Source organism: Armigeres subalbatus, chromosome 2, assembly GCF_024139115.2.
Source record: "Armigeres subalbatus isolate Guangzhou_Male chromosome 2, GZ_Asu_2, whole genome shotgun sequence".
NCBI lineage: Eukaryota > Metazoa > Arthropoda > Insecta > Diptera > Culicidae > Armigeres > Armigeres subalbatus.
The window spans coordinates 295325992-295349892 of record NC_085140.1 but is presented as its reverse complement, the minus strand read 5'-3'; the positions used below and the strand labels follow the sequence as shown (position 1 = coordinate 295349892).

The following is a 23901-nucleotide window of genomic DNA, read 5'->3' as shown; positions in this document are numbered from 1 at the left end:
CCGTGACAGGGCATGAAAGTGTGCAATATCTGCTCTGTTTTTGTGTTTATTACCACTTTCAACCCGGTGAATTAAAGGAATATGATTAATTTATCGACTAGTCACTATTCTTTGCATATATGTATTAAAATAATTTAGAAATTTTAATTTTAAAATAAAGCACAACATCCTTTTAAGACTACATTTCATGCGAAATTGATCAAAGAACCCACGATTCTTTCATTTGGTCGCCTGAAATAGAAAAAGGCGCTTTGCTCTCTGTCTTATGACGATCACGACTTATTCCAGTACTGGTTATTATGTTCATGGCTTCTGCCCGGGTTCTCTTCTCTTCTTATATATAAAAATGAAATGGTCTGTGTTCGTATCCGCATAACTCGAAAACGGCTGGATGGATTTTTTTTCATTTCTTCAGCAGAAACATTCGTTATAGTTTCCGACGGGTTTATATGATATTTCCTAATGCGAAAATTACGAGTAAAGTTGAGCAAATCGTGAAAAACTAAAATTGTGATTCCTATGCGAACTTTGCATGGGCAGTTCGGAATGCTCATTCTCGCCTACTATGCAGGACAACGTCTGCCGGGTCGACTAGTATTATATAATAGTGACTTTCATTTGCAGAAAAAGAGACCAAATAGTTACTTTTAATTGCTTTTGTAGTTACAAAAATTGACTTTTATATGAAGTTAATTAGGCCGTTACGAATAATTTTCAAAAATTATGAATTGCAACAGATTCAACAGATTCGATGAAAAAAAAGTGTCTGCTTATTTAGTGCAATGTCTTCAATTGTCATGAATTATTCAATTCCATTACTTTGCATTTTCTACAAGTATACGTATTTCGACCTCAACAGTAATGACGGTAATGACGTCTTCAGTCTCTCATGTCGAGTCAAGCATGAGACACTGATGGAATTAAATGGAATAGTTCGTTTTATGACTAATGAAATCTGATGAATTTGTTTTATTTTATTATTATTTATATTTATTTTTGTATTTCCCGCCCCTTTAACCACTGGAAAACACAATAGAAGGCAAGTCATATAAAATTAGGTGCAGTAATGTTTAATATGGGTTTGAACTTATTCGGAAAATCTTTGCACTTTTCTATGATCGAAATCTATTTAAATAATGTTTCGACATAGATTTAATTTGACTCACAAAATTTATAAATCTGAAACCCAAGAATCAGGATTTTGTTCAGAATTTCAAAAATCCCAAACAAGAAGTTCGAGCTACCAACCGGTAAGACAATCTCAGAATAATAAAAATGTTAAAAAATTCACGATTTTTTTTGATAGAATATCTAAAGTTGCAGTTTCGAATGTCTTAATTGTCGTCAGAATATATTTTGGAAAATTGTAAAGTATTTTTCGGAGCAGATGTCGATAGACCATTATTTTGCTCCTTGTGGAAACGAACATGTGAAAAATCTATCTACGTAATTAATGTAAAAGATTCTATTTTTTTCCATTTCGATTATATTTATATAATTATGTTTCAAAATATATATGATTGTGAGTAAAACATATTTATTATAAAAAAAGCTTGTTAGTTTTGGATAGGTGAAAGTGAGGCAAGGTCGTCAACATTGGTTATGCTTATGACTCAAGTGAGCATTATTTTCACATTATTATCACGAGGGATGGTTCACAATATGTAATGTAAAAGGGTTATGCAAATGAAAACGCACTCTGTCAACCTTACTCGCTCTCGAAAAAAATATTGATTCTAAGAAGGTTAAGTTGAAATTCGTGATTGCATAATTTAAGGTCTGAGGGAAGCTCTCTCGCGGTAGAGCGCTATTTTCGTACTAAAATGTCTATAATTCGGAATTGGGAACGAATTTCGCTTATCCCAACTGACAATCTCTTTGAAATTTATCAAGGATTGTTCCTACAAAATTTCATGGACCTACTATTTCCTAAATTTGAATTAAGCTCTAAATACTGAACTATTGTAGAACTGAAATTTTCGCTTCTCATTACCTCTCTCCGATGCTTTGAGGCACAAAAGAACCGAATTTCGCAAAACCAACTGACAAAAGTTTTGAATTTTTTCAAACATCATTTTGATGTAATAAAAAGTATATGCCACCGCAATAAATTTTGGAGGAAGCTCTTTTTACTTCAACCAAGTTTCTTAAATTCCATACAAAAGTTATCATTTCGGGAGAGCAGCCAACAGCATATTTTCTTGTGGCGCACGGCAGGAAAGGAGCGATGAGAGCGGTAGAAAATCCGTTAACTTTGTATCTAGCGTGACACTAGAAAAAAGCTTATTCCTATTTGTGAACACGAGGATACCAAATATATAAATTGAAATCAGTTGATAACAAATAAGACAAATAAAACAAATAAGCAAAATAAAACAAATAAGACAAATAAGACAAATAAAGCAAATAAGACAAATAGGTCAAATAAGACAAACAAAACAAATTTTTACGGAAGTCCCTCCAGGTATTCCACCGGAGGTTCCTCCGGAAGATCCTCCAGGATTTCCTCCGGAAGTTCCTCCAGGAATTCCTCCGGAAGTTTCTCCAGGAATTCCTGCGGAAGTTCCTCCAGGAATTCCTGCGGAAGTTCCTCCAGGAATTCCTGCGGAAGTTCCTCCAGGAATTCCTGCGGAAGTTCCTCCAGGAATTCCTGCGGAAGTTCCTCCAGGAATTCCTCCGGAAGTTCCTCCGGAAGTTCCTCCAGGAATTTCTCCGGAAGTTCCTCCAGGAATTCCTCCGGAAGTTCCTCTAGGAATTCCTCCGGAAGTTCCTCCAGGAATTCCTTCGGAAGTTCCTCCAGGAATTCCTCCGGAAGTTCCTCCAGGAATTCCTCCGGAAGTTCCTCCAGGAATTCCTCCGAAAGTTCCTCCAGGAATTCCTCCGGAAGTTCCTCCAGGAATTCCTCCGGAAGTTTCTCCAGGAATTCCTCCGGAAGTTCCTCCAGGAATTCCTCCGGAAGTTCCTCCAGGAATTCCTCCGGAAGTTCCTCCAGGAATTCCTCCGGAAGTTCCTCCAGGAATTCCTCCGGAAGTTCCTCCAGGAATTCCTCCGGGAGTTCCTCCAGGAATTCCTCCGGAAGTTCCTCCAGGAATTCCTCCGTATGTTCCCCCGGGAATTTCTCCGCAAGTTTCCCCGGGAATTCCTCTGCAAGTTCCCCCGGGGATTCCTCCGCAAGTTTCCCCGGGAATTCCTCCGCAAGTTCCCAGGAAGTTCCCCCGGGAATTCCTCCGAAAAATCCGCTGGCAATTCCTCCGGAAGTTTCCCTGGGAATTCCTGCGGAAATTCTTCCGGGAATTCCTTCAAAAGTTTCTTTGAAAACTTCCAGAGGAATTCCCGAGGGAACTTCCAGAGGAATTTCAGGAGGAACTTCCAGAGGAATTCCCAGAGGAACTTCCAGAGTAGTTCCCGGAGGAACTTCCCGAGTAATTCCTGGAGGAACTTCAGAAGGAATTCTCGGAGGAACTTCCGAAGGAATTCCTGGAGAAACTACCGAAGGAATTCCTGGAGAAACTTCCGAAGGAATTCCTGGAGGAACTTCCAAAGGAATTCCTGGAGGAACTTCCGAAGGAATTCCTAGAGGAACTTCCGAAGGAATTCCTAGAGGAACTTCCGAAGGAACTCCTAGAGAAACTTCCGAAGGAACTCCTAGAGGAACTTCCGAAGGAATTCCTAGAGGAACTTCCGAAGGAATTCCTAGAGGAACTTCCGAAGGAATTCCTAGAGGAACTTCCGAAGGAATTCCTAGAGGAACTTCCGAAGGAATTCCTAGAGGAACTTCCGAAGGAATTCCTAGAGGAACTTCGGAAGGAATTCCTAGAGGAACTTCCGAAGGAATTCCTAGAGGAACTTCCGAAGGAATTCCTAGAGGAACTTCCGAATGAATTCCTGGAGGAACTTCCGAAGGAATTCCTGGAGGAACTTCCGAAGGAATTCCTGGAGGAACTTCCGAAGGAATTCCTGGAGGAACTTCCGAAGGAATTCCTGTAGGAACTTCCGAAGGAAATCCTAGAGGAACTTCCGAAGGAATTCTTGGAGGAACTTCCGAAGGAATTCCTGGAGGAACTTCCGAACAAATTCCTGGAGGAACTTCCGAACAAATTCCTGGAGGAACTTCCGAAGTAATTCCTGGAGGAACTTCCGAAGGAATTCCCGAAGGAACTTCCGAAGGAATTCCCGGAGGAACTTCCGAAGGAATTCCCGGAGGAACTTCTGAAGGAATTCCCGGAGGAACTTCCGAAGGAATTCCCGGAGGAACTTCCGAAGGAATTCCTGGAGGAACTTCCGAAGAAACTCCTGAAGAAACTTCCGAAAGAATTCCTGAAGGATGTTCCGAACCAATCCCTGGAGGAACGTCCGAAGGAATTCTTGGAGAAACTTATTTTATTTTCCTTCTTAGTCTTATCTATCTTATTTGACTTATTTGTCTTACTTGTCTTATTTGTCTTATTTGGCTTATTTGTTTTATTTGTCTTATTTGTCTTACTTACACCAGCACCACTGTTATCACCTAAATCCTTTTCAAAGCTTGTGTGGAAACCTCGTACAGAAATCCTCTCACGATATTTTCTAATGTTGTTCTAGAAACGGCTCATGTTTTCATTTTACAAAACCAGCTGGTGTTTGTTTATTTTGATTTCCTCATTGCGTGATTGGTCGGCGCTGCTGCTGTTCTCTCGCCGAACCACTGCGTGAGTGATAAATTTCTTCCCCATTGTTGCCAATTCCTTTTGTTCTCCGTTTACGGCAAATTCTCAAGCAATTGTAAACTGCATAATGATGAAATAATTTTGGCGACACTGACAGCATCATTCTGGCGCGCTGAATTGGGCAATTTTCTCTCTCAGAGAGTGCTACCGCGTGCTTTTTTAACGGAAAACCCTTCCCTCAGACCTTAAGGTTTGAAGCCTAAATTTCTCGTTTTCAGCACAAATTGATATTATTAATATTAATAATGATCGATGGGATATAAAACTTTGGATATATGTCAGCTTGGGTTATTGCGAACTATATTAGGGACAAGGTCACCTCCAAGATTAAGAATCGCCTAGCTCTCATATTCATTTACAAAATCATCAAAATAGTTTATACCTGAGTCAGGGATGATTTAAAACAGCGGTTCTCAACCTGGGGTACATGTACCCCTGGGGGTACCTTTCCCAGGCCCCGGGGGTACCTCGGACAAAAATGCATAATGGCGGATTTTTATCAATTTGAATCATTCAAGTTTTAATATATGTATTTTTTTTATTTCAAAATTGTGTACATAATATGCATGGCGATCATTAACCACAGGACTGTTGAATCCTTCTCTACACAATCACCACAGTGTATAACAGTGGGACAAAACACCAAAAGGCCAGAACGACGAATGAATAAATTTTTAAAAGGAAGCCTCCTTTCAAGAGGCCCGGAAGCCTCCTTTCAAGAGCCCCGGAAGCCTCCTTTCAAGAGGCCCGGAAGCCTCCTTTCAAGAGGCCCGGAAGCCACATTTCAAGAGGCCCGGAAGCCACATTTCAAGAGGCCCGGAAGCCTCCTTTCTAGAGGCCCAGAAGCCTCCTTTCAAGAGGCCCGGAAGCCTCCTTTCAAGAGGCCCGGAAGCCTCCTTTCAAGAGGCCCGGAAGCCTCCTTTCAAGAGGCCCGGAAGCCTCCTTTCTAGAGGCCCGGAAGCCTCCTTTCTAGAGGCCCGGAAGCCTCCTTTTAAAAGGCGTGAAAGCCTCCTTTCAAGAGGCCCAGAAGCCTCCTTTTAAGAGGACCAGAAGCCTCCTTTCAAGAGGCCCGGTAGCCTTTTTTCAAACGTCCCGAAAGCCTACTTTCAAGAGGCTCGGAAGCTTTTTTTTTCAAGAGGGCCGGAAGCCAAAATATTATTATTCTTGAGCAAAAATCCGTGGGGGGGGGGGAGACAAAATGTTTTTAAATATTTGTATCGGCCTCATTTTCACAGCAAAAAAGGGGTACCTCAATTGATGCAAAACTCCGAAGGTTGGGAACCGCTGATTTAAAACAATGATTATGATTTTGATCATGAAAATTAGCTTTAGTCTAATTCAGATATTGTTGTAGAGCCTGAGGCCAAAAATCAACATGGAATACGATACTTTTAAATAAAACGCCATTTGTACATAATCCATAGAAGTGCAAGAAATTTTTTCACCCGCTCTCATTTTTTATATAACTTTTGGTCCTTGCGCATCTCGTCATCTTTTTAAAAACCAGTTTATAAGATATTGAAACTTCATTAAATAATAAATGTTTAATGGTACTTATGTGAAAGACAAAGCATCATAAAAATGTTTCATGGACAAATCAACATAATTCTAAGAAATTTCACTATTTTACAGGGATTCCCCGAAACAACAGGAATTGTATATAAATCTGAAATTGTGTCGGATTGAGATGAAAACATCAGACATTCAATGGAAAGATGAATCTGGATACTCAACAGTTCAATTGATAAGATTTAGAGTTTAATAGTTTTGAAAATATGTTTTAAAATAAGCAGGGTCTGCTATTAGCCTTGTGAATATATTTAGATTTTCATTTCCCTGTGCCCGTCCTGCTTGCATACCCAATTGCATCACTGTGACACAAAACCTTTGCATTATGGTTTTTAAAAATATAATTAGAGATTCAAAACCGAGATTCAAAGCGAATTTGAAGTCACTTTGAAGCCTCTTTAATAAAGAAATAAATAATAAAAAAAAGTTTCTGGAGAAATGTAGGATTTTTTCCTTAGGAAATTCCTTTTATATTTTCTTTCTTCAGTAAAACCATACAAAATACCTTAATTCTATCCGATATTTTGTTGAAGACATTTCCAATGGAACGTTTGAAAAAAAAATGTTGATGGAATTTTCAACGAACTAGTAAAAGACTTATGAGTTCGATTTCCCAAGAAATTCCGAATGGTATTTACAAATTATTTCCCAAAGGAATTAAAAAAATATATCTTAAGGATTTTCCACTGGTGTACTCTAATGGAATTTCCTCAAAAATATTAAAAGAATTTCTGAAGAAAATTCCAGAGGAATTTCCAAAGAAATTTCTGAAAGCGTTGTTGAAAAACTGAGGACATTTCCTAGTCAATTCCTAAATGGATTTGCTACAGGAAGTTCTGACAGATTTGGTGGATGATATTCTAAAGGAATTTCTGGAGGATTTTTGAGGAAATCTTGATTTTTTAAATCTTTATTTGCGTGTTTTTTAATTTTGAAATGTAGTTCAACACTAACAGGAATTCCTGAATGAGTTTCTAGATATTCCTCAAGGTATTTTTGATGGAATCTCCATAGTAATTTCCAGTGGAAATGAATTCTTTGAAAAAATAAAAAAAAATCTAAAGCATCTTCCGAAGAAATTCCCACGTGAAACCTAAAAAAATTCTATAGGAATCTGTGAAGGAATTCCCGAACGAATCCCCTAAGACAGCGGTTCTCAAACTGGGGTGCATGTACCCCTGGGGGTACCTTCGCTGGCCCCAAGGGGTACCTCGGACGAAAATGCGTAATGGCGGATGTATTACAATTCCAATGAAAACTTAGTGATAAAGTTTTGATATTTCCTTAACTTTTGATTCTAAAACTTTATGTTGTACATAATATGCAAGGCAATCAGTCATTAAAAGTCTAGTTAATCTTGCCTACCACAACCAGCACAGTGTTTGAAGGACTGTAGGACAAAAGGTCAAAAGAACAACACGACGAAGTTACAAAATTTGAAAATCTTTAATCTTGATCGAGAAAAGAAAATATATAAGCATTCGAAAAAAATCTAGAATCTGAACGTTAAGAAGGCCCGATTTAAAAGGCTTAAAAGGTTCGAATGCCTCCTTCCAACAGGCTCGAAAGCATTCTTTCAAGACAGGCCCAAAAGCCTTCTTACAAAAGACTCGGAAACCTTGTTTCAAGAGGCTCCAAAGCCTCCTTTCAAGAGCCTGAGAGACATCCATTCAAGAGCATCAAAAGCCTTCTTTTAAGAAGCTCGGGAACTCCTTACAAGACGCTCGGGAGTCTTATTTTAAGTGACTCGTACGCCTTTTCTAAAAAGGCTTGGAAGCCTTTATTCAAGATTCTCAGAAGCCTTCTTCGTGAGGATCAAAAGCCTCCTTTGAAGAATATAAAGATTAAGGCTCAGAAGTCTCCTTTCAAGATCCTTAGAGGCTTCTTTCAAATGGTTCAGAGACCTCCTTTCAAGAGACTCGGAAGCATTCTTTTCAGAGTTTCGGAAGCCTTTTTTCAATAAGCTCGTAAGTCCCTTTCAAGAAGCGCGGAAGCATCCATTCAAAAAGGGCGAAAAAGGAGACTTTCAAGAGACTCATAAGCCTTCTTCAAGAGCCTTAGAGGCCCATTCCAAATGCCTCCTTTCAAAAGGTTTGGAAGCCTTCTTTCAAGAGTGTAAGAAGTCTTTCTTCAAAAAAGCTCGGGAGTCCCGTTCAAGAATCTCGAAAGCCTCACTTCAAGAGACACGTAAGCCTGTTCTTAAAAGGCTTGGAAGCCTCATTTTAAGATTCTCAGAAGCATTTTTCCGAGAGGCTTGAAGTATCCTTTCAAGAGGGTCGAAAGCCTTCTTTCAGGAGGTTCTTTTCAAAAGAATCGGAAGCCTCTTTCTCAAGTAGCACAAGTTAGACAGAAATGGTTGCAGCAACTTGATTGTGACTAAATATGGTCAGTGACATTTTTGCTGCTAGGGTTTCAAGAGGCCTTAGAGGCCTTCTTACGACTGGTTTAGAGTCTCGGAAGTCTCTTTTTAAGAGGCTTGGAAGTCTCCTTTCAAGATTCTCAGAAGCCTTCTTTCAAGAGACTCGGAAGCCTCCTTTCAAGAGCATTAGAGACCACCTTTCAAAAGGTTCGGAAGCTTCTTTTCAAGAGGCTTGGAAGCCCACTTCAAGAAGCACGGAAGCCTCATGTCAAGAGACTCGTAAGCCTTTTTTTGGGCTTGAAAGCCACCTTCAAAGCTTCTCAGAAGGCTTCCTTTCAAGAGGGTCGAAGACCTCCTTTCAAGAGGCTCGGAAGCGTCCTTTCAAGAGACTTGGAAGATTGGTGTATAAACTCAATTTGAATTGGAAAATTTCACGGAACAATTTCAAAAAACGTTTAAAATAAGCTACGCTTATTTTCATTACGACGATGAAAATAGGGGGTACCTCAATGAGGCCAAAAGATCAAAGGAGTACCTCTCAAGAAAATGGTTGAGAACCGTTGCCCTAAGGAATTTTCAAAGGAATATCCGAAAGAATTACCAAAATATTTTCCGTAGGTATTTCGAAAGGTGTTTCAAAAGGTATTTCCAGAGAAATTTTTAAAGGAATTCGCAAACGTTTTTTTTCTAAATGAATGATTCAAAGAATTTCCGAAAGTAATCCTGAGGTAGATTCTGAAGTAATTCTTAAAATTCATTCTTTCAATTTTCGAAGGAACATCCGGAGGAATTTAAACAGGATTTTTAGATTTATTTCCGAAGTTATTTCCGGGGGATTTTTCAAAGAAAACCCTTGAGGAATTTTTGAAGTAAATCTTGAAGTAATACCCAAAGAAATTCTTGGAAAAATCTGAGAATGTCGAAAATTCCTTCAGGAGTTCCTTTTCAAAATCCGTCAGTAGTACAGAAGTTTCCAATGTGTTTTTTAAAATTTTTTTTTTTTCTAGAATTTTGAGAAGAATTCCTCGGATAATTTGTGAAATTATTACACAAGGAATTGAGGAAGGAGGAAAGAAAGGAAGATGTGGAAGTATTGACCTAATGTGTTATGAAAATTCCGAAGGAATCCCCGGAAGAATTTTTGAAGGAATTACTGGATTCATTTCAGGAGGATGTTTTGAAGAAATCCCTACGGGAAATTTCTTCAAAGGATTTTTTGGAGAAATTTAAGAATAAATTACTGGTGAATTTATCGAAAGAAAAAATATGTTTTCTATTTGCCCTCAGCATGATGTCAGACTTTGCTCGGGAAACGATACCAACAATGGCATTAATACCTTTTAGGCTAATCATCCGAGGAGCATTGATCAGTTGATCTAACAAAGATTTGATCCACATCACCGATCGCCTTCTATATGATCGATCACGTTTAGCGCAAAGTAACACCATTATGATCTGCTAAATGCAACAATAATTACAACCCTACGGAACTACCGAGTACAAAAATGCGAGCCTGCCTTATTGGCGACAGCTGCACCTACGACGACGTGAGCAGATTAATACGAGCGCACTCACGAACGAGCAACCAGATTGCAATCATTTCCTGGTTTTATGTGATGTGATACTCATCTAGGAGGAGGCGAACCCTCTTCGATCTCGGCTCGTATCTCGTAGCCTCGTAGCGTGGCAGCAGCAGTGCAAGCAAATATTACGGACCGGCCAAAGGGATTACCGTTACGTTGCTCACGTTCGCGTGTGTGATGACCTCCATCGCCGGTCCAACAGCAACTGGTCGGTAGCGAGGTAGCACCTGACAAACAATTAATTACCAAGTAGGTACATTCGCCCCGTCCGTACATTCTGTAATTCCTGTTGGCTACCGTATTTATGAGACACAGCCGGTGCCAGCGCAGTAATAGCAGCAACGGCAGTGTCAATAAACGTGGGATTTGCTCCCGCCGGGCGTGTCACTACACATCACACATGGACACGATCTCTGCAATACTGAAACTGGGAATCTCGTAACTAATTGCTCAAGGTCACTGTCGCACGACTGGGTGCCTGCTGTACAGATTGGCTTCAGTCTAGTGATTTGTTAGGTTTCTTACGTTTCTGACGCGTTAGAAAGAAGTTAACTTTCATGGTAATTTTTAGCTAGATTGAGAGAGACAAATTCTACTCATTAGAGAAAAGTTTCATTACATCATTACCAAATTCAGATTAAATGTTGCATCATTATTAAGAGGTGACAAAAATGAAGAAAAGAACAACAGAACACCAGTCATCAAAAATATTGTCCCAACTAGGAAAGACCTCTTGAAAAGTGAATACAATCTCCAATCAATTCGAAAATGTTCAATTAAAGTCTATGTTGATTTATTGCTCCAATAATGGGTTGCTTCCCGGATTGATTTATATCCCTGCCTTGGAGGGCACTCGCTTGCACACTTCTGGTCCCTGAACCGGCAATAAAATAAATTGGCTTTATTCAACGGGTGTCGCACGGTTATGTGTGTTTTTTTCCAAGACATTTTTCGAAGCCCGTATACACAGAACTGTTGCATCATCTTTGCCCGGCAGCCGCCGGGGCCCCAAAATCAAGATTAGGAAATCTTACCTGTTCGACCCTTGCCGGCCTTACAGTGGACGGCTACCACGTTTCTGCTGTCCGCCCGGAGGTGCTCGTCCACATCTCGGCAAAACGAGGTTATCAGTTCGATGTCCGGTGGATTATGGTCCTTGAAGGGGTACACGGAGTAGTACTGGAATTGGTAAAAGAGGGAGATAAATGGGGATTTAGTGATTGAAACATTGCAATGGATAGAATCTTCGGGTGGCAAACCGTAAGAGGAAAAATTTGTTCTTTCAACACGAAGAATTGTCTCAAATGTATTTATTTATAGGAAATTTATCGTTTTTACTAAATTGGTTGATACTTTCGAAGGGGAACACGAAATGCTCACGGTTTGTCATGATGATTCCTTAAATTTGGAATTCATTTTCTTGCTTTAATGATTTAAGAATTTCCTGCTTTCCGAGCTGTTTTAAATCATTAAACAACTAGGTTGCTGTAATTTTGTCACTGTGGCATTTAAGCCATGGAAACTTTTAGTTAGTGGTTTTAAACCAAAATATCATATCGTTTATTTTGCTTGTTATGAAGCGGCACTGGTTGGTTTAAAATATAGATGAATATAGATGTGTTTTGAAAAACACTCAATCAATTAAGTTTCAAGTGGAAAATATAGAAAAACCCAGATTAATCCACCTAGCGGCGATGGTGCCTTTCTCGTGCATTATAAAATGTACTGATGAAATCACATAGGAAAGGTCAAAAAAGCACTTTAGGGGGATAGATCGCATATTTTCTATCATTTTGCATGTTTTTGCATTAAATCCACCATTCTTGAAAAAAAAAATTTTTTCGATTTTGAAATTTTTTTTCCAAGGGGGGACCCTTGGGAAAAAACAATGATTTTTCAATAATTCCGAAATGCAATGTCCGATCAGGCCAATTTTCAATAGCAAACAATGGGACCGCATTCCCCGTCGAATGCAACTTGTTGCGAGTAAATCGGGTAATGCTAAGTTCCAAAAAGTGTGTCTACAAAATTTGTACACATACACACACACACACACACATACATACATACACACAAACAGACATCACCTCAATTCGTCGAGCTGAGTCGATTGGTATATAACACTATGGGTCTCCGAGCCTTCTATAAAAAGTTTGGTTTTGGAGTGAAATTATAGCCTTTACGTATACTTAGTATACGAGAAAGGCAAAAAATCAGCCTGAGAAATAAATAAGAGCACAAAACTAATATTTTTAACATGACTTCAAATAATATGAAACTATCTGCGAACAAAACATGATTTTAAACCAGTTTTCCAAAACTAGATAAATTTCCTGCCGATCCCTGCCACCACCATAGGAACTGGTTAATATTCTGCAGAATAATAGACATTTGATTTTTGATAACAAATTTCCTTGTTCTATAACAGTGATTCCCAAAGCGTGGCCCGCGGGATGCATGTGGCCCACTAAGTCTTTTCATGCGGCCCGCGAAGGATTTGTAAGAATAAACTACATGTGACCAAAAAAGTATTATATGACAGGAAAATTGCACATCATTATGATGTTGCTGCACGATTTATATATCGTGGATAGTTTCAAACATAGATGTTATGTAGGCCAACAACAAATGCACTTCAATGTCAACGCACGCCCGTGTTGTAATAATAGCAAATTTGTATTTAAGGTCTGAGGGAAGCTCTCTCTCAGTAAAGCGCTATTTTCGTACTAAAATGTCTATAACTCGGAATTGGGAACGATTTTTTTTGTCTTTATTATCGAGACTTTCAGCCCGAGGCTGGCTCGTCTCGTGGAAGGAACGAATTTCGCTTATCCCAACTGACAATCTCTTTGAAATTTATCAAGGAATGTTCCAACAAAATTCATGGACCTACTATTTCCCAAATTTGAATTAAGCTCTAAATACTGAACTAAGGTACACCGGGGCAAGTGAAAATACGGGGTAAGTGGGTACTATGACTGCAGATGAATCGATGAATGTTTTTGATGATAACAATGTTCTGGGAAGATGAAGCAGAACTATCAACGAATTCACTCGACACAAAAATATTTGGAATCAAAACCATTCAAGGCACCATACTAATGCTATTGCTTGATCATGACTTTAAACTACCGGGAAAATCTATAACTTTTATTTTATTTCAATGGATTTCAAACTAAATAGTCGTTTCTAAATTTATCATTTGATGTGGAAAGTGAATATTTTGAGCAACTAAATAATTGTGTGACATCGAAAACGATTTAAAAATTTTAATTCGAGCCAAAATCTGCAATTTTCATTTGCCCTTGAGTTTCAACATACATGGGGCAAGTGGGACATATTTGAACAACATTTCCGATAAGGCTATTTTAACTGTTTTTAGATGCTTGTCTAGTGAAAAATAACTTCGTCATTCATACACCATATGGATCTGAATCAGATGCAGTTGGATTTGTTGGAAAGTTTTGTGCAGTTAATTACCAAATGTGTATTTTACAGTCTGCTGATAATCTCCCGCATGAAGAAGAGCAATGGCTATAACTATGATACGATATTCTTCCGTTTACAATGCAAATAATCTATTTATTCTACAATAGGTCATCAGGATTTGTGTTGTGTTTTGTTATTTTCAAACTTCGCATCATATTCTCAGATAAATAAAGTGTGTAACACATAAATCGGAAATTTTGCTCTGTTATAAATATTTATTTATACGAAAAGTGAGAAAGATTAGCTTATCCTTGCCATTTGGTACACGTACAAAAGTAAGCTAATGGAAAACAAGACAACAGCCAAATAAACAGTAAATCGGCTGTTGTCTTGTTTTCATATCTGCTAACATTATAATCCCTTTCTAGTTGCAAAAATAAAGTCCGACATGCAACCAATCTCTATCCATGATCTGAAAATACTTATACTCAGAAATAATATGAACAGTATATCTACATTCCTCTAAATTGTTTCGTTCGACAGTAGAAAACAGAATAGGTCCCACTTGCCCCGTTTGAAGGGGTAAGTAGGTCCTGAAGGTAAATTTAATGCTTGCACTACCAATATTTTTGTAATTGAATATATGGCTTCCAACAGCTCTACACTTCAACAATGGAAGCATTTAATGATGTATCCGTGGTTAATGTTCTGAAATACCCTGTTTTCTAAGTATGCGTTAACAATTTTGCTGAACTAGCGTTTTTTCAGGTCCCTCTTGCCGTGGGGTACCTTATTATGCAACTAAAATTTTCGCTTCTCAGTACCTCTCTTCGATGATTTGAGGCACAAAAGAACCGAATTCCGCAAAACCCAACTGACAAAAGTTTTAAATTTTTCCTACGATCATTTTGATGTAATAAAAAGTCTATGTCAACGCAATAAATTTTGAAGGAAGCTCTTTTTACTTCAACCAAGTTTTTTAAATTCCATGCAAAAGAATTCCTCCGGAATTTCCAAAGGAACTTCCGGTGAAATTCCCGGAGGAACTTACGGAGAAATTTCCGGAGGAACTTACGGAGGAATTTCCGAAGGAACTTCCTGAGGAATTCCCGGAAGACCTTCCGGAGGAATTTCCGAAAAATCATCCGGAGGAATTCCCGGAGGAACTTCCGAAGGAATTCCCGGAGAACTTCCGAAGAAACTATCGAAGGAATTTCCGGAGGAACTTCCGAAGGAATTCCCGAAGGAACTTCTGAAGGAATTTCTGGGGGAACTTCTGAAGGAATTGCTGAAGGAACTTCCGAACGAATTCCTGGAGGAATAACCAAAAGAATTCCTGGAGGAACTTCCGAAGAAATTCCTGGAGGAACTTCTGAAAGAATTCCTGGAGGAATTTCTGAAGGAATTCCTGGAGGAACTTTCGAAGACAATTCCTGGAGGAACTTCCGAATGAATTGCTGGAGGAACTTTCGAACGAATCCCTGGAGGAACTTACGAAGGAACTTACTTACTTTATGTTTCTTCTTAGTCTTATCTACCTTATTAATCTTATTTGTCTTATTTGCCTTATTTGTCTTATATGTCTTATTTGTCTTATTTGGCTTATTCGTCTTATTTGTCTTATTTGTCTTATTTGTCTTACTTACACCAGCACCACTGTTATCACCTACATCCTTTTCAAAGCTTGTGTGGAAACCTCGTACAGAAATCCTCTCACGATATTTTCTAATGTTGTCCTAGAAACGGCTCATGTTTTCATTTTTCAAAACCAGCTGGAGTTTGTTTATTTTGATTTCCTCATTGCGTGATTCGTCGCGCCTGTTGCTGTTCTCTCGCCGAACCACTACATGAGTGATAAATTTCTTCCCCATAGACTAACGCAAAATGAACTCCCCCAAGAAATTATGACGTTTGAGCGGGTCGCATAATGAACGCAAAATGAACTTTTGTTCGAGAAGACGACCCGCTCAAATGTCAAAATCCATCGGGTGAGTGAATTTAATGAACCGCTGCACAGGTCTATTGTTGCCAATTCCTTTTGTTCTCCGTTTACGGCAAATTCTCAAGCAATTGTAAACTGCATAATGATGAAATAATTTTGGCGACACCGACAGCGTCATTCTGGCGGGCTGAATTGGGCAATTTTCTCTCTCAGAGAGTGCTACCACGTGCTTTTGACAATGACGCCATACACTGCTCCGTAATAAAAATGCTTTTATGATAATGTAGGTTTTGGCGAATTTGAACTAAAATATTGCTGAATTATTACCCCCAGAAAAAAATGTTAACTATAAACTATTATGTAAACGTACTTTACTATACGAAAAATATTTACCGACATAAAATTTTTTTTACATGCTTAGATTTTGTTCAGAATCCTGAACTGACTCTTATCAGAATATTAAACGAATGGATTTTGTTCCGAATCTCGACCGAAATTCTGTTAGGAAACACAAACGGATTCGCTTTCGAATTCCAAACGGATGCTATTTACAATTTCATATGAATTCTGTCCAGAGTCCCGAACGGATTCTTTTCAGAATCTCAAACGGATCCTTTTTAGAATATTGAACGATAGATCATTTTCAGCCAGCAGCGGCGGTGTCACGCGGCGGCTGCACGGCGGTGTAGCTTTCCTCCTGAAGTTCCTCCATGAATTCCTCCGAAAGTTCCTCCGGAATTCCCTCCAGAAATTCCTCTGCAAATTCCCCTAGGAATTCCTCCGGAAGTTCCCCCACGAATTCCTCCAGAAGTTCCTCCAGGAATTCCTCCGGATATTTCCTCCAGAAATTCCTCTGCAAGTTCCTCAAGGAATTCCTCCCGAAGATCCCCCAAGAATTCCTCCGGAAGTTCCTCAGAAATTCCTCCAAAAGTTTCCTACAGAAATTCCTCCGGAAGTTCCTCAAGGAATTCCCCCAGAAGTTCCCCCAGAAATCCCTCCGGAAGTTCTCCCAGAAATCCCTCCGGAAGTTCTCCCAGGAAATCCTCCGGAAGTTCCATCAAGAATTCATCCGGAAGTTCCATCAAGAATTCCTTCGGAAGTTCCATCAAGAATTCCTCAGGAAGTTCCTCCAAGAATTCCTCCGGAAGTTCCTCCAGGAATTCCTCCGTGAGTTCCCCTAGGAATTCCTTTGGAAGTGCCCCAGAAATTCCTCCGAAAGTTCCCTCAGGAATCCCTCCGGAAGTTCTCCCAGGAATTTCTCCGGAAGTTCCCCCAGAAATTCCTCCGAAAGTTCAGGAATTCCTCCGGAAGTTCTCCCAGGAATTTCTCCGGAAGTTCCCCCAGGAATTCCCCCGGAAGTTCCCTCTAGAAAAATCTCTCCAAGTCGCTCCAGGAATTACTCCGGAAGTTCCTCCAGGCATTCCTCCGGTAATTCCTCCAGAAGTTCCTCCAGGAATTCCTCCGGAAGTTCCACCAGGAGTTCCTCCGGAAGTTCCCCCAAGAATTCTTCCAGAAGTTTCCCCAGATATTCCTACGGAAGATCTCCCAGGAATTACTCCGGAAGTTCCCACAGGAACTCCTCCGGAAGTTCTTCAGGAATTCCCCTAGAAGGTCCTCCAAGAGTTTCTCCGAAACTTCTTTCAGGAATTTCTCCGGAAGTCCCTCCAGAAATTCCTCCGGAAGTTCCTCCACGAATTTCCTACAGGAATTTTTCCTCCAGCAATTCCTCCGAAATATTCACCAGGAATTCTGTGTGAAGCTTTTCCAAGACATCGTCGGGAAGCTTATCCAAGGAACCTTGGCCAACAATTCCTCGGAAAGTTCCTTCAAGAATTCTTTCCGGAATTCCTAACAACTTCCATCCAAATTGCTCAGTTAGTTTCTTCAAGAATTTCTTCTGAAGTTCCTCCAAGAATTTCTCCGAAAGTTCTTGCAGGAATTCCTCGGAAAGTTCTTCCAAGAATTCCTCCGGAATTTCCTCCAGGATTGCTTTGGAAAGTTTCTACAAATTTTTTTTCAGAAAATCTAGTAAATTCTATCCAATTTCCAGCAATTTATAAGGAGGTTTCTTCAAGAATTCACCCAGGAATTATTCCGGAAGCTTCTCCATGATAAGTTTAGAAGTTTCTTCAGGTTAAGAAAATGATTTTCAGCTTTTTAGAGGAATGTCTTCCCTTGTCATAAAAACTCACCTGTCATAAGACGAGTTAAATGTATCCCATTTAATTCCACCACTTGATTGTACCTTGACAGATACGTATTTCGACTTCAACAGTAAGGTCGAGTCAAGTACGAGACACTGAAGACTATTAACAAATGCTATTCCAGGAGTAAGTTTAAAAGTTCCTCCAGGAATTCTTCGGGAAGCTTCTACAGGAATTCATCGGAAAGTTTCTCCACGAATTCTTCCTGGAATTCCTAATTAATACCATCCAAATTTTTCCAGCAATTCCTCAGGAAGTTTCTTCAAGAATTTCTACGGAAGTTCCTTCAGGAGTTTCTCCAAAATACCTCTAGAGTTTCTCCTGAAGTTCCTTCAAAAATGCTTCCGCTTAGCGTTGGTGGTGCCTTTCTCGCATTAAGTTAAGACATCAACCTTATATGGGGCTTATATGGTTCGATGTATCATTCTCTTCATTACTTTTAAAAACAATAACCGATCGTTATCAAATTCAATAGCGATCAACAAGGCTTTGTCCCCTGTCGAATAAAACTTGATGCGAGAAAATCGGTTAAGGATTTCTATACAAAAATTTGTCTAATGTTTTATAGCTTTTGTGCACACACATACACGCAAACATATACACGGACAGACAAAAATGTGCTCAGTTCGTCGAGCTGAGTCGATTGGTATATAACACTATGAGTCTCCGAGGCTTCTATAAAAAATTTCGTTTTCGGAGTAAAATGATAGCCTTTCGTTGTACCGTTGTACGAGAAAGACAAAAAATGTGGTTGAATGAGATTTCATCCGCCGCGTTTACCGATATTTCAGCTTCATATTTCGCCGAAATAGCTAATACAAGTTTTTACATTTTCATTTTTTTAATTATTTTTTTAACCTTAATAGAGCTTTAAAATAAGAATTTCATCGGTAAGATTTTTCAGTTTTCTGTAAATTAATAAAAAAAAATCATCAGATTCAAAAATTTTATTTACAGTTTCCAATTAACTTGCAAAAAACAACTGAAACATCAGTTTTTATAATCTTTTTTTTTTGATGATTTTTTATGATTAAGTACAATAAATTCATCACATTAATGGAGACGAAACATCCGTAATTTTTCAGATCACAGATCTTTTTAGTATAAATTACGGCTTTCTGATACCATAGCAAGAAGAAACAATGAATCACATACAGTGGTTGGTTTCCTACCCGCCACTGCCGTATCGACGCGCTAACGTATCGGTAATAATAGCCAGCATGAGTTAACCACCTGAAGTTTGTATGGCGAAAGACATCTAACGCAGATTTTCTCAACAGCAGGAACTTTTCAGGATGATCTATTTGGTACCAGTTATGAAGGAAGGTGTCTGCTACTACGCCTACCAAAGATTTTTTGGATTAAGGTGATTATTTTCGAGATATTATACTTTAGATGCCCTTCGCCATACTGATTTCGCTCAAAGTAGGCGGTTCATTGAATTGAAGTAAGCTGTAAAGAATGGTTATTTCTAGACCAACATTTGAAAAAAGCATAACAGCCAAAATTTATAGCTTCTGATTCTTCGTCCACATGTATAACTACATATGTGGATGAAGAATCAGAAGGAATACATTTTGGCTGTTACGCCCTTTTCAAATGTTGGTCTAGGTTTGATCACATGAAAAATCTCACTGTCCGGGCTCGAGGACCAACTACCGCATTCAGAAACTGATTTTCGACCACATTTACATTATATATCTAGCAAACTATGATAGGGGGAATGACGGCTTTGGCAGGTTTTGTTCTATTATTGGCAGGGAGTTTTTTATGTCTGACTATGCTCAAATTTGGCCTAAACATTCTTTGCATATCAAAGAACATTGTGGCCAAATTTCACAAAATTTGGTCGACAAAAAACCCCCTGCCAATAATAGAACAAAACCTGCCAAAGCCGTCTTTTCCCCTAGTTATTTAAGATATGGATAATAATGATAATCTCCACATAATAACAATGAATAAGATTGATTTCAATATTGTTGACTGAAACCTTTTAAAGTGAGGCGAAACATAAAGTTTTTGGAGACTTTGTTCAATTCCTATTTTTTTTACAAATTTTACAACATGAGAATCGGATATTCCACGCAGGTACATAAATATAGCACGTTTCAATAGCCTTCTTTTGAACTAAATATAATGGTGGAGTGACTACTGCAAGGATCGTTTTGAGAAGTGTCCGTTATTGGGAGGTGTCCGGCGATACGGAATTTCCCTACATTAGTGTGTAATTTAAAATATGAACTAATAAACAAATGTTGCAATAATACAGCGGCCTGCTTCAACAGTTCAAATTGCTGTGCGGCCCACGATAGTAAGCATGCTGAGAACCACTGATCTATAATTTTGTCCAACCGGTACGTTTTATTTTCTGTGATAAAAAAGAGTTTATACCCGTAAGGTATCATTTTCAATATTATTAGGAATATGCATTTGGTTTAAAATATTTTGAATACCTTATTTGCTTTATTTACAATATTGTTCACTTTGCCCCACTGACCTTTTCACCCCACCTAAAACAAAATTGAATTATTTTAGACTAATTTTAAATGCTCATGAGAATGAGAAGAACTTCGAAATCAAATAATATCTCAGAACTAATTTGAAAATTGCAAGAAATATAAATTATAATGGAAGATGGCTTTTCAACGCTTGTTAATAGGAATTCTGTACTATTTATATGGATCCAATGTAATCTTCATCGTGTTTATTCAATTAGAAGCAAGCAAGCATGGACATTGGAAACAAATCAAAATTTAGTTTTAACAATTTGTTACTTTTCAAAATGGAATTCTATTCAATCAGAACGTCGGCACAAGAGGCACGTTCTCCTCAATTTGGGAGATTTGTGCCAATGTGGACTTTAATGTTGTACGCTACTTAGAAAAAGTCTATGATTTTATGTTCAATAATTATCTACATTGTCACCATAAAATCATATTGTAAATCAGCGCCAATACCAGTACCAACTTTTCGCTCAAAAGTAATACTGTAATCAAATTTTCTTTTAATATTACAAAAAGTCCCGGGATCCCGGGATTTCCTGAGAAGTGCAACTTTTTCTATCCCGCATCTCAGGACAAGAAAAAGTGCCAGAAAATGGACTCCCTAGTTAAGATTTTTAATTTCAAAATTAATTTGTATCTGGTGACCAAACCGCGAAAGAGCCAGAATTGTGATTTCTCATGGTCACAAAAGAACATGCTTCCTCACAATCTCCCACCTTACTTACCCTTTCGTGATTTCCATCCATTTAACGAATGGACTTGTGTTGCGTACCGGTTTCGAGAAATCATTCACATAAATTACCGACTCCATCGTCAAACAGCACCAGCTGTATGCCGAGAAGCTCCAAATGTCAAAATCAGCTGACAGCACACAATCGATATTTCACTTTCGTTCCCATACCGCTTTCCCGGCACCATAGGTGGTGGGAACTAAAGCGGCAGAGAACGTTGTCATTGTGTTTCGCACATGCGCACCTTTGGTTGCTGTTTCCAGAGTTGCTGTTTCCAAGCAGGCCACCCGAATATGTACACCAGTTTGCAGCATAAATACCTGCCATGTAGCTATTTTTGTCGAATTGGATTTCCCCATCCCAGTCCAGCTGAAACGATGAACCCGACTACCGGCACAAATGCAAATGAACAAACGAACTGGGCCGAACGGAACCCTTGGAAACAAGTCCATCTGCGGGAGAGCGGAAAAGGATTACGACACAAAGGTGTCGGAAACGTACCGGTTGATATACCCTCCCACGGGCCCGCCGACCGCCGGCGGCACCGAGAATTAAGGACAAAACTATCGGATTCGGAGCGAGGAGTGTGGGTTCGGAACAATAAATGTCACGAGAAATGGGTTCTGTGGATGATTGGGCAGGACTAAATAATTCATTTCCTTGACGACCACACTCTCGTCTGCTGGCCAGCTGTTGGCGAAAATGTCACGGGAGTTCGTTGCCATTTTCCGGACAGGATTCGAAAAAAAAATAATAATAGACGGTTCTGAGCGATTTGAAGTGACCTATTAGTTGTCGTGATACTTCGTTAGTCGCAGCAACAGCAGCAGCAGCAGCGTGAGTACTCTACAATGAACCACACCTCACGCGCGCCGTTCAACAGTGGAGGCTTTTAATGGGCCTAATAGAAAACGAATCCATCACTGCGCTAATTGCATTCACGCGAGCAGTTATTTTTTTTTTGTTTGCCCATTAGCGGTGTGCTGAGCAGCAGCCTCAGCCAGAGCGACATGCGCCGCGTGAATGCAACCGCAGTGGCAGCTGAGTCCGAGTGCAGTTTCATGATTATTATTTTTTGGAGTGTTTCGTTTTATATCGATGCAGTATCTACAAGTGTACTGCCGGGAGGGCGAAACGGCAATCGGGGACCGGAGATCAGGGATGGAACGACACTGTCTCGCTGTAGGGCATACGTCCACCGGCATATACATATAGCCATATGCACTTTTCTTGCACCTTGCTGCACGCGCTGTGAAGAGCTGTGCGGGTCAGCTGTTGTGGAAGTCGACCAGCGAGTGCGTTAGACTGGTTCTCATAATCTTAAAAAAATGGGAAAATGCCATCTCTCATCAGTTGTAGATTTCGTTTATTAGTTCTTTAGTTCTTTAGTTTTTTAGTTTTTTAGTTCTTGGATTTTTTAGTTCATTAGTTCTTACGCTCTTTTAAGATAAGTGCTTAATTCTTTACTTCTTAGTTCTAAAGTTCTTTATTTCTTTTGTTAATTTGTTCTTACGTGAATAAGTTAATTAGTTCTTTAGATTAATAGCTCTCTAGTTATTTGCATTAAAACTGACTTCCGACTGATCTTTAATTTTGCACGCAGATTCATAATTTATAGAGATCCGCAAAAATTTCCAGTGGAAATTCCGAAAAATCTTCATAATTTCCATATTATTTACAGATTAATATTTTCAAAGTATCCCGTTGCAAAACCAGAGAATTTTTCGTAAACATATAAATGATTTGCTTAAAAATTACATACAATTCTTCTTCTTATTGGCATTACGTCCCCACACTGGGTCAGAGCCGCCTCACAGCTTAGTGTTCATTAAGCTCTTCCACAGTTACCATTTTTGCATTCGTATATCATGAGGCTAACAAGATGATACTTTTATGCTCAGGGAAGTCGGGACAATTTCCAATCCGAAAATTTCCTAGACCGGCATTGGGAATCGAACCCAGCTACCCTCAGTATGGTCCTGCTTTGTAGCCGCGCGTCTTACCGCACGGCTAAGGAGGGCCCCTGACGATTTCCATACAATTACCTATTGAAATTCCAAAAAGCTTTCCGTGTAATTTATTTATTACGTATTACCCGTTGCAATCTGAAAAAAATATTTTTGTAATTCCGAAATCATTCCCATTGAATTCCCGAGAAAATTGCTACAGGAATTCCTATGGAAGTTTTCAGGAATTCCTCCGAAAGCTGTTCCAGGAATTCCTTCGGAAATTCCTCCACGAATTACTATGGAAGTTCCTCTAGGAATTACTCCGAAAGTTCCTCCAGGCACTCCTCTGCTAGCTTCTCTAGGGATTCCTCTGGAAGTTTCTCCAGGAATTCCTCCGAAAAATCATCCAGCAAATTCTCCGGAAGTTCCTCCAGGAATTCCTCCACTAACTCATACGGAAGTTCATCCAGGAATTGCTCCGCAAGTTCTTGCCGGAATTACTCCAGGAATTTCTCCGGAAGCTCCTCCATGGATTCCTCTGAAAGTTCCTCCAAAAGTTTTTCCGGAAGTTCTTTCAGCAATTCCTCCGGAAGTTTCTCCCAAAATTCCTCCGAAAGTTCCTCCAGGAATTCCTTCGAAAGATCCTCTAGGAATTCCTCCGGAAGTTCCTCCAGGCATTCCTCCGGAAGCTCTTCCAGGAATTCCTCCGAAGTTCCTCCTCGAATTACTCCGGAAGTTCCTTTAAAAATTACTCCGAAAGTTCCTCCAAAAATTCCTCCGCAGGTTCTTCCAATAATTCCTCCGGAAATTTCTCCGAAAAATCGCCCGGCAAATCCTCCAGAAATTCCTCCAGGAATTCATCCACTTACTCCTACAGAAGTTCATCCAGGAATTGATCCGCAAGTTCTTCCGGAAGTTTTTCCCG

General features: G+C 39.4%; 1 protein-coding gene across 7 annotated transcripts in view; it reads right to left on the bottom strand.

Annotated features, from left to right (window-relative positions):
• LOC134212438 (putative uncharacterized protein DDB_G0282133) overlaps nt 1-23901 on the bottom strand; it is a 289981-nt gene that overhangs the window by 46334 nt on the left and 219746 nt on the right. For all 7 annotated transcript variants that reach the window (XM_062690302.1, XM_062690298.1, XM_062690296.1 and 4 more), the window contains one exon: nt 11252-11396. In XM_062690302.1, coding sequence (XP_062546286.1) covers nt 11252-11396 — 145 coding nt within the window. The remainder of the gene's footprint in view (nt 1-11251; nt 11397-23901) is intronic.